Source organism: Bufo gargarizans, chromosome 9, assembly GCF_014858855.1.
Source record: "Bufo gargarizans isolate SCDJY-AF-19 chromosome 9, ASM1485885v1, whole genome shotgun sequence".
Taxonomy (NCBI): domain Eukaryota; kingdom Metazoa; phylum Chordata; class Amphibia; order Anura; family Bufonidae; genus Bufo; species Bufo gargarizans.
In genome coordinates this window covers 193,128,249-193,140,343 of record NC_058088.1, presented here as the reverse complement: position 1 = coordinate 193,140,343, position 12,095 = coordinate 193,128,249, and the positions used below count along the sequence as shown (strand labels likewise).

General features: G+C 48.7%; 1 protein-coding gene across 3 annotated transcripts in view; it reads right to left on the bottom strand.

The window, feature by feature from the left end:
- The window catches only part of RALGDS (ral guanine nucleotide dissociation stimulator), a 95,944-nt gene that overhangs the window by 55,492 nt on the left and 28,357 nt on the right, over positions 1-12,095 (bottom strand). Inside the window, exon 1 of one of the 3 annotated variants that reach the window (XM_044305213.1) lies at positions 11,300-11,441. The exons of 1 other annotated variant lie outside the window; for it this stretch is intronic. In XM_044305213.1, the coding sequence (XP_044161148.1) occupies positions 11,300-11,392 (93 nt within the window). In that variant the 5' untranslated portion in view covers positions 11,393-11,441. Of the gene's footprint in view, positions 1-6,310; positions 6,461-11,299; positions 11,442-12,095 lie in introns of those variants that run through there. One more of the 3 variants, XM_044305212.1, reaches the window with a different exon arrangement.

Below are 12,095 nucleotides of genomic sequence, written 5' to 3'. Positions count from 1 at the left end.
TTAGCGTGTTGATGAATCCTCTTCTGTCTCTGAGGGCAGAGAATCACGCTGCGCTCATTTATCAGGAGATGGAAGCCATGACAGGAGCCTGAAAATGTCAACAACAAGGGGGCACGGTGTTACACCCGGTCATTGCCTCTCCATACAATGGGCCCATGGTGCGGTGGATCCGAGGGGTGAGGAGCCAAATCTACAGAAAATAACACAATAAATACCTCTGCGTATAGTCGCACGGGGCAGAGGTCGTCCATGGGGAGGCATATGGCGGGTGAATGGAGCCATATGGATATGATGTTTCATACAGAAAACACAGGGCTCAGACACAGTGTGCACAGAGCCTTACCTGCACTGATACATTGTATCAATGTATCCAACTGTGCACATAGTACCCAGGATACAACTGTAACAAGAGCTCAGCTGTGAGCAGGATCAGGGCACGCTCACAATCTGCCTGTAGCTAATCAGAGACGATCCATGGCAGAAATCTGAGGAGGACGCTATGATTTCTGATGGCAGATCTTCGGACAATGTTTCCTCGGATCCGCGCGTCATTCAATTGTTATCATTTAAGATAACAAATGGACACCTTCCCTTTAAGCTTCTATCTCTTATGTAAGGGGCGCCGCGCTGAGGTGTGCGGCCTCTGTAATTTGGGTGACGAGAAGGGACTGGGGACAGATGACTTCACCACCCATCACTGAGACCCCCCGCCGCCCTGTATCATCTAGCGATGTGATGTGTCCTGACAAGAATGCTATCACTTTCACGCCTCACTGCTGGGAAGACGGTGCCTCGGCAGCAGATGTTTGTATGAGGACGTCCATCCGAACGGGACGCTCATGGACTATTTATACACAGTGATCTCTGCCATGAAGACGTGTGCAAGGACCAAGGGCCCGAGACCGACAAGATGGCTTCCTTCTGCACCCCGACGGGACACGTCAGACACCAATGGGCAGTCTCTATAGACATTAGATTGTGAGCAGATCCCACAGGAAGAATCTGATGTCCAGGGCCGCCATGTGCTTCCTCATGTATCCCCATACACACACTTTGTCACATCAGCCAAGCGCAACTCTATTTCCATGCAGGAATGGAAAAATATGGCTGTCTTCTTCTAAGAACAGCGCCACACCTGTTTACGGGTGGTATTGCAAGCTGACTCCACCAACGTGAAGGACACTGAGCTGCAATACCGCACACCACCTGTGGACAGGGGGGTCACTGTTTCTGACTCTACACAATCAGGAGTTCTCTGCAGGTCCGGGACAGGGCGGCCCGAGCACGCTCTCTGGTAATGATTTTCATCGTTAGGCCATGCTCCCCCCCGCCCCCTGACAATGCAAAAAACGGCCATTAAAAATGACAGTATTGCATCCATGGGTGTCTTGTCTATTTTCTGTCCGCCTGTCCGTTTTTAATGGCTGTTTTGCTTGTGGCTCCCAGTACTAATAATGCCCCCATTAGAGACTTCCAGTACCAATAATACTCCCTTTAGCGACTCCCAGTACCAATAATGTCCCCATTAGTGGCTCCCAGTACCAAAAATGCCCCCATTAGTGGCTCCCAGTACTAATAATGCCCCCATTAGTGGCTTCCAGTACTAATAATGCCCTCATTAGTGGCTCCCCGTATTAATAATTACCCCATTAGTGGCTCCCAGTACCAATAATGCCCCCATTAGTGGCTCCCAGTACTAATAATGCCCTCATTAGTGGCTCCCAGTACAAATAATGTCCCCATTAGTGGCTCCCAGTACAAATAATGTCCCCATTAGTGGCTCCCGGTACTAATAATGCCCCCATTAGTGGCTCCCGGTACTAATAATGCCCCTATTAGTGGCTCCCGGTACTAATAATGCCCCCATTAATGACTCCTAGTACTAATAATGCCCCCATTAATGACTCCTAGTACTAATAATGCCCCCATTAGTGACTCCCAGTACTAATAATGCCCCCATTAGTGACTCCCGGTACTAATAATGCCCCCATTAGTGACTCCCAGTACTAATAATGCCCCCATTAGTGACTCCCAGTACTAATAATGCCCCCATTAGTGACTCCCGGTACTAATAATGCCCCCATGAGTGACTCCCAGTACTAATAATGCCCCCAATAGTGACTCCCAGTACTAATAATGCCCCCATTAGTGACTCCCAGTACTAATAATGCCCCCAATAGTGACTCCCAGTACTAATAATGCCCCCATTAGTGACTCCCAGTACTAATAATGCCCCCATTAGTGACTCCCAGTACTAATAATGCCCCCATTAGTGACTCCCAGTACTAATAATGCCCCCATTAGTGACTCCCAGTACTAATAATGCCCCCATTAGTGACTCCCAGTACTAATAATGCCCCCATTAGTGACACCCGGTACTAATAATGCCCCCATTAATTAGTGACTCCCAGTACTGATTAAGTCCCCATTAGTGACTCCCAGTACTAATAATACCCCCATTAGCATCTCCCAGTACTAATAATGCCTCCATTAGCGACTCCCAGTACCAATAATACTCCCATTAGCGACTCCCAGTACCAATAATGCCCCCATTAGTGGCTCCCAGTACTAATAATGCCCCCATGAGTGGCTCCCAGTACAAATAATGCCCCCATGAGTGGCTCCCAGTACAAATAATGCCCTCATTAGTGGCTCCCAGTACAAATAATGCCCCCATGAGTGGCTCCAAGTACTAATAATGCCCCCATTAGTGACTCCCAGTACTAATAATACCCCCATTAGTTACTCCCAGTACTAATAATGCTACTAGTTATTCACTGGCCATGTGAATAGCTCCATTAACTTCAATCGGTTGGGGTGAATGCATCCTAAGATTTAGCAGATTACAGGCGGCGCCACCGGTCTCCTATGGGAGATCTCCGCGCAGCGGCCGCCTCCGAGCTCTGCCAGTGAGACCTGCGGCACCATTTCCATACGTATCACATACAGAATGGTTATCTGCCCTACGTAGCTGACAATCCCAGTCTGCAGGGACAAGGCTCACACAAGCGCTCGTTCCCATCACTGCCCCCTGTGAATATGTCCGCCGATCGCATCTTTTACACGGATGTTAAGATCATCGTCTGTTGGAAGCAAATTCCCCCCCCGGGTGAGGAGGAATGATCCTAGTAGGGATTGTTCGCCCCCATGCTCATAGAGCTCGATCTGCTCATGTATTAAGGAGGAAAGCAGAGGTCAGGAAAGATCGGCCTCCGTGACCATGTGAATCCGGGACAACGAGCTTCCACCTGCATCACACACATGGCGTCTGCCGCAGAGGAACTTACACTCTAATCTCCGGAGCAATATAGTGAATACGGCTGAAATGCAGCCGTGGCAATGGACGTGGGGCAGTGTGGTGGTCAGGTTTGCCAGCCAGCGTGCAATGTCTCCTGTGCAGACATCACTAGTTTGTGGAAAGTTAAAGGGGTATTCTGGTTAGATTAAGTTATCACTCCTCCTCCCCCCCCCCCCCAAATCATGATAAAGGGGGCCTTGTACCGCCTGAAATAAATGGTGCGGCATGCAGACTGTAGCGTAACTCCATTCACTCTCTATGGGATTGCCAGAGACAGCTGGGCGCTCGGCTACTTCCAGAAGAGATGAATGGAGTGGTACTGCCAATGCTCAAACTGCTGCTCCATTCATTTTGGAGGTATGGGGTCCTTGTTCTAGGTGGGGGTCACAGTGGTTAGACCCACCACGATCCTGAGGATAGGGTATAACATCATCTAAACAGAACGGCCCTTTAAGGATGCGTGTGGCCATACGCTTATTAGCACATGAATGTCTGTATGTTGCCGTGCACACGCACGCCTCTGCAGGTGTCTGTACCCTGTACGGTATTATAGCATGTGACGCCGTCCTTCTATATGCTGACCCAGGATTACCAATAAAACAGAAAGTGCCGAGAATCATGAAAACTCCAGAAAATGTCAGCAAAACTGCAGAGAAACAGGAAGTGAAGGTGACCCGACGTAAACCCCCAGCATCCCGAGGTCGGCGCTCCCAGATACTTCCCTTTAATTGGAACTTAATCTGAATTAAATCTTCTACCCCCTGGAGATTCTCTTATGTATCTAGTACATCCATGGAGGAAGAAAGGATTATGGCAGAGGATGCATGTAGAATCCTCCGGTCAGAGGAGTAGCATGAAGCCTCCGGGGCTTGGTCGTAGGCGGTATAATCGCCCAGGAAAGTGGGCAACCTCTGCACCCTGTCGGCAGTCGTCATCGTCCCCCCACACCGAATGAAGGGGGGGATGTCGGGTGAACCCGTCTGCCAATTTCGGTAGGACCGGGGACGCTTCTATGTGTAAGGGGACCTCCTGACAGTAGATGTCGGGGCAGAGAAGGATCGGGAAGATGGATTTCAATATGCCCAATCCTTTTCTGCTCACAGAAGATAAGCTCTCTGGCAGTGGTTTACACCCTTCTCTTACTGAAAACACATGCACACTTGGCTGAACCAAGAATGCATGTGTATGGGAGTTAAGAGGAATGGCGGTCAGCTGAACGAGAACTCGGCTGACGGCTGACGGCTATGAGAGGCGTATGGCCAGCGTTAGATGAACACAAATCAACCAATTTGGATGGGACCAATAATGTGCAGGTGGGTGTCCTGACCCCTACAGGCAGGTGTGAACAAACATTGGGCATGTTGGATTTCAACATGGCTGATCCTTTACTCTTCAGGGAGACAAGCTACTTCCCCCTGTCCATACTGACAACACATACATGCTCAGCCGCGCATGCATGTGTATGGAGGACTCAGAGAGGGATCTCTCTGACTGGCCCCATACCCCTTCCTCATGGGTGAATGGATCCTGTTCATGATTTCCCTCTCCATAGCATAAGATGCGAATGGAGACTGAGGGGGGAAAGGTCACCTATCCTTCAATGGTCGGGTACATTAAGCACGCCCCATCAGGATCGAAAGAATGCAGCAAAGAGTTAACCAGGAGCCTCAATTCTTTGCAAGACTTGCAGAAAATGAGGTTTCAGGAGTTCAAAAAACAAATAAAATCACATTGTGCTGCGGCTCCTCCACAAACCACAGGCCGGATTTCACAACGGAGGTAGTGCTGATACAACAGAAGTGTCCACAGGGCCCGGGCAGAGGGCCACGTGACTGTCAGGAACCCGGCGGCCATGAATGAACAGGCCCAGCTCATTCACTATTGTTTTCTCGTTCTTTTTGTCAACCTGTGATTCCTGGAAATGAGAGAAGTCATTTCTGTGGAAATTTTTCACTGGAAATTGCCAAAGAAATGTCACCTTCCTTATAAATGTGTCGTATCTAACGTCTCACGTGCACGGCCATGTTTCTCTATCGTCTCAGCACCGAGATGTAATTCACATGATTTCGGAGTGTGCCCCCATCCTAATGGACTTTTAGACTAAAAATTGGCGTGTTTGCTACACAGATGTGAAAACACTGAGGTTTCCGCAGACGCCTTCACCCCCGACTGTAATAACAGATAATTAGAAAATTAAAGCACAAGCTAAAACCTTGAGGGTGACGGCGTTAATTAATTCAGAGCAGTCTGCATTCGGCTTGTGATGCCTGGAGGGTAAGGGTTGTCTTCTCTGAGTGGTCCCATTCTACGGACAGAGTGGGCAACCAAACTGTGGAGGGGGCGGAGGACTCTGACCAGCGAGGCGCGGGGGGGGGGGGCGACGACGACTCGGACCACCGAGGCGGGGGGGAACGACTCAGACCAGTGAGGCGGGGGGATATTGGGATCGAGGAGGAGGACCAGCGAGGCGGAGGAGGAGGAGGACCGGCAAGGCGAGGGGAGGAGGAGGATTTGGACCAGTGAAGCAAGGGAGGAGGGGAGGGGTGGTCTCGGACCAGGGGGCAAAGGGGAGGCTTTTGACCAGCAAGCAGAGGGTAGGCCTCGAACCAGCAAAGAGGGAAGGGGGTCTTGAACAACAAAGCAGGTGGAGGTGTCCGAACAACCCAGAGAAGCAGTGTTTCGGACCAATGAGGCAGGAGGGAGGCCTTGGAACAGCAAGGAAGGTGGAGTTCTTGGAACAGCAAGAGGAGAGGTCATTGAACAGCGAGGTACGAGTAAGGTCTCCGACCGGTGAGGTGGGTGAGGGGGGCTCAGTATCTGACCAGGGAGATAGGGGGATAATTCTCCTACCATCGGCGAGGGGAGGTCCCTTATCACTGAGGGGGGTCCCTTATCACTGAGAAGCAGATCTATGAAGCATAGTCATGCAGTACGGCACCATGCGGTATGTCACCATTAAACAAGCCATAAATCTAAAGAGTCAACAAAATCAGCCACAGAGCGGCAGCTTACCATGCTTGGCACTGGGACACGGAGGCAGAAGGACTCTAAGATTTTGGCCAGGTAGTTGAGGTACAGGTTGTCTTTCTTTAGGGGCAAGGGCCCCTCCTTTGGTGCCAGTGGCACGTTCATACCTGGGCGCTGCTTCTGACCTGCTCTTATGGGTATTTCCTTCCACTACGGCACAAACCCTCCGATTGTTAGGTCTGAACATTCCTTAGTCATCTTCTTCCTTCTTAGTTGTTTACTTACCGCTCGCACCGCCCACTTAATGCCAGGTTAGCAGCTGGCACAGCAAACCTGTACTAAACCGCAAGTGAGTCAAAGTATAAAGTGTCTGACTAAAGCAATAAAGGACGGTGGGACGGGGGGTTCTTTCCGGAAAATAATAATAATTGTGGGATCAAATGGTTAATTATAAATAAATAAGCAAACATGGCAGCAAACCCGACCATGGAGCTGTCAGGAGGGAAGAAGGAAAGGTCCTGCAGCCATCCGCCTCTGTCGCAACGTATCACCGCAGGTAACAGAGGATACTATGGGCTGTATACAATTGTAACAAACCCTCAGATCTGAGAAGTATTAGGTCCAGAAGGATTTTTGGCCTCTGGTTGCAAATATAAAGCTGGTCAATCATCGCTCGCACCACGTCCTTATGAAACCCTGTACTCTGCCAAAAAGGAAATCCTTTCATTAAATGCCCAGCACTGATGCCAAGGGGCGCCCGCCACCAGCTGGGTTATAATGTGCTCAGATTCCATATCTGTAACTGGAGAAGCTCGGCCCCTGTACAGTACAAGAGGCCCCCCACACCGGGTAAGGACCACCCAACCTGTACAGGATATTCCTCAGTGGAAAAACAAAAAACAAGCAGATCCAGACCACCAAGATATGAGAACCAGTCCTTCCTGTATATCGGGACCGGACCCAGGCTTAGAAAATTCACTATTATCCTTCTTCACATTCAAACAGTTCACATTCATCCAGGGTATGACATTACTTATCCTGTACTGATCCTGAGTTACATCCTGTATTATACTCCAGAGCTGCACTCACTATTCTGCTGGTGCAGTCACTGTGTACATACACTACTTAGCCTGTACTGATCCTGAGTTACATCCTGTATTATACTCCAGAGCTGCACTCACTATTCTGCTGGTGCAGTCACTGTGTACATACACTACTTAGCCTGTACTGATCCTGAGTTACATCCTGTATTATACTCCAGAGCTGCACTCACTATTCTGCTGGTGGAGTCACTGTGTACATACATTACTTATCCTGTACTGATCCTGAGTTACATCCTGTATTATACTCCAGAGCTGCACTCACTATTCTGCTGGTGCAGTCACTGTGTACGTACATTACTTAGCCTGTACTGATCCTGAGTTACATCCTGTATTATACTCCAGAGCTGCACTCACTATTCTGCTGGTGGAGTCACTGTGTACATACATTACTTATCCTGTACTGATCCTGAGTTACATCCTGTATTATACTCCAGGAGCTGCACTCACTATTCTGCTGGTGCAGTCACTGTGTACATACATTACTTATCCTGTACTGATCCTGAGTTACAGCCTGTATTATACTCCAGAGCTGCACTCACTATTCTGCTGGTGCAGTCACTGTGTACATACATACATTACTTATCCTGTACTGATCCTGAGTTACATCCTGTATTATACTCCAGGAGCTGCACTCACTATTCTGCTGGTGCAGTCACTGTGTACATACATTACTTATCCTGTACTGATCCTGAGTTACATCCTGTATTATACTCCAGGAGCTGCACTCACTATTCTGCTGGTGCAGTCACTGTGTACATACATTACTTATCCTGTACTGATCCTGAGTTACATCCTGTATTATACTCCAGAGCTGCACTCACTATTCTGCTGGTGCAGTCACTGTGTACATACATTACTTATCCTGTACTGATCCTGAGTTACATCCTGTATTATACGCCAGAGCTGCACTCACTATTCTGCTGGTGCAGTCACTGTGTACATACATTACTTATCCTGTACTGATCCTGAGTTACTACCTGTATTATACTCGAGGAGCTGCACTCACTATTCTGCTGGTGCAGTCACTGTGTACATACATTACTTATCCTGTACTGATCCTGAGTTACTACCTGTATTATACTCGAGGAGCTGCACTCACTATTCTGCTGGTGCAGTCACTGTGTACGTACATTACTTAGCCTGTACTGATCCTGAGTTACATCCTGTATTATACTCCAGAGCTGCACTCACTATTCTGCTGGTGGAGTCACTGTGTACATACATTACTTATCCTGTACTGATCCTGAGTTACATCCTGTATTATACTCCAGGAGCTGCACTCACTATTCTGCTGGTGCAGTCACTGTGTACATACATTACTTATCCTGTACTGATCCTGAGTTACAGCCTGTATTATACTCCAGGAGCTGCACTCACTATTCTGCTGGTGCAGTCACTGTGTACATACATTACTTATCCTGTACTGATCCTGAGTTACATCCTGTATTATACTCCAGGAGCTGCACTCACTATTCTGCTGGTGCAGTCACTGTCTACAGACATTACTTATCCTGTACTGATCCTGAGTTACATCCTGTATTATACTCCAGAGCTGCACTCACTATTCTGCTGGTGCAGTCACTGTGTACATACATTACTTATCCTGTACTGATCCTGAGTTACATCCTGTATTATACGCCAGAGCTGCACTCACTATTCTGCTGGTGCAGTCACTGTGTACATACATTACTTATCCTGTACTGATCCTGAGTTACATCCTGTATTATACTCCAGGAGCTGCACTCACTATTCTGCTGGTGCAGTCACTGTCTACAGACATTACTTATCCTGTACTGATCCTGAGTTACATCCTGTATTATACTCCAGAGCTGCACTCACTATTCTGCTGGTGCAGTCACTGTGTACATACATTACTTATCCTGTACTGATCCTGAGTTACATCCTGTATTATACGCCAGAGCTGCACTCACTATTCTGCTGGTGCAGTCACTGTGTACATACATTACTTATCCTGTACTGATCCTGAGTTACTACCTGTATTATACTCGAGGAGCTGCACTCACTATTCTGCTGGTGCAGTTACTGTGTACATACATTACTTATCCTGTACTGATCCTGAGTTACATCCTGTATTATACTCCAGAGCTGCACTCACTAGCCAAATCTCAAGCATAATGTAATTATAGGGACTGTCCAGTTTGGCCGTCATTCTTTATACCTGGAGGGTGTCCCCCTAGGGTGAGTTGATTAAGCGGAGATGTACAATCTGATATTGTGGTGCAGCTTGTCAGTGAATCCTCATGGGCACATCTTTATTTTTGTGGATTTCTCTCGAATTATTCAAAACTGCAATAAATCTAATTATACTGTCCCTTTAAACCAACCCCTGTCATACATATGGATGGCTACAGGCCCTGCCTAGTGTGAATTGCGGCCTGTTCACAAATGACTGGAAGGCTGTGGATTTCCCTAGCAATCCACTGTTTGCAAACAAAGCAGAAATGAAAGTGCGTTTCTATGGAGGGGGGGGGGTAAGCGCTCACCCCATGAATCACCTGACACTTTAGGACGACACACGCCCGTCGTCAGAACGAAACTGAAATGTTATGAAGCGTAAAATCCCAGGGAGCGGGAGGCGCTTTGTGACGCTGCTCTCTGGCTATGTGCACAATGCTGTGCGTCCGATGCTGCATACCAAGCACCCTTTACTTTCCAAGCCGTACAGTGATGCCTCCGCGTGGTGAAAGTGATTATCCCAAGTCATCCTGGCCGCAGACGTGGCAAATGTTATCTACGGCCAACTCATGTGTTTAGGCCAAAGTGGGTCTTCTGCAGCGCCTAGGACCCCCCTATATCAGCTAGAGGAAGCACTGGTGTTTACATGGCGCCTGTACAGTACACAGCAATCAGTGGTCCAGCAGATGCTCTCTGCATGGTCTGGTTAGTAGAGGGGGCTCCTGAAGAGACCCCTTCTATTTAAGCCAAGGCATCAACCTTACAAGGGTTCCGCGCCTTCAGTCACACTCGAGTCACAGAAGAGTCTAGACTGACTGAGTTAGGCCTCCTGCACACGACCGTTGTGTGCACCCGTGGCTGTTGTCCCGTTTAACGTGTTTTTCTGCGGTCCCATTGACTTTCAATGGGTCCGTGGAAAAATGGGAAACTGCACCGTTTGGCAGCCGCATCCATGATCCGTGTTTCCTGACCGTGAAAAAAATGTCCTATTTTTTTCACGGCCAGCGGGTCCTTGAAAAATCACGGATGCACACAAGATTGTCATCTACGTCCGTGATCCGTGTCCGTTTTTTCCTATCATTTCAATGATAAACTTCAATGGTAAACTTGACTTAGATTTTTTTTTTTCATTTTTCATGTCCGTGGATCCTCCAAAAATCACGGAAGACCCACGGAAGAAAAAACGGGCACGGATCACAGAACAACGGAACCACGTTTTGCAGGACGTTTAAAAATACTGTCGTGTGCAGGAGGCCTTACAATTGTAGCAAAAACTCAGCTGCGAGACGGGATCTCAGCTTTCAGGTGTAAACATGTTTCTATTCACTGTCAGCAAGCAGGTACTGCTGCAAATCTCAAAATGCCCGACACGGCAGATGAGCGAAGTGTCTGGTTAGCTGCCCAACTCATCCCAATAGGACGCCATGGGGACTTGCTTCGCTGAGGGTTCGTTACTATTTGGCAAAAGTAAACAAGATCCGCCGTGAATCACTTCTCATCAGTATGCACTGGGTGAATCCCTAGCAAATATAAAACGTATATTGACATGCGGCAAGAGATTTCCGTGACTGCTCTAGTTGTAACAACCCTTAACCAACCATCAAATGGCCTTTGGGGCCCCATGGGGTCTCATAAGCCAGGAGCGCCTGCAGCCACTGCAGTGATTGATGCAGGTTGCCATCATCTGATATTGCACAGGGTCCCCCCCCAATCCCTGCACCGGGGGTCTACTCACTTCCTGATCCACCAGCAGGGGCATGTCCCACATGCACATCTTCACCGGCTGCAGCAAGGCTTTCTGTAGTGTGAATGCCGGCCTCTGCTCCATCGTTCCCTCTGGTCCTTCGTCTTCTCCTTAGTCACCGCTCAGCAGCTCATTCATTGCTTGTCCTCGGCCTGTAGGTCCCTCCTCGATGGAGCCACCACTGAGCGTCGGGCAGTAGTAACAGGTGATCCTTTTGTTTTGAAGGGATCTTGGAGGTGTGAGGCTTTACGTAGAGGTTTCCGTCTCCCTCCAAGATATGAAAAGCTGTGATTCCCTCTCACCCCACCCTGTGAGCGTGCTACAACAGGCCGGGAGGATCCGTCTCCAGGAGCTCATCTGTATTCTGCAGACATGAACAGCCCCTCTGCCTGCGGTATACACCACTTTATGATACCACGCTGAGATGGAGGGGAGCACAATCCTCCTGCATCCGCACGCCGCTGAGTCGCTTACCCTCTGGTCTGCACTGCAGCTTTGTCTAATGGGCTGAGCTGGGTAAAGCCTCTGTTTGCCCAAAGATGCAAGGAGCTGATAATTGAAAGGTTTAGCACCCAGATGAGGCCCACGTGGGTGGTGGCGCACGTACAACAGCAGACTACGACCCCTCATAACAATAAACAATATAGGGTTCTGTTGCTTTGGGGGGCACTAGATGAGGCACACATTGAGTCCCCTTATAGACTGCAACCGCTAGAGGTCATCATCATTGCCTACAATGGAGAAAATAATGGGTTCAGCATGCAAAGCACCCAAAAGGGCGCAAGTT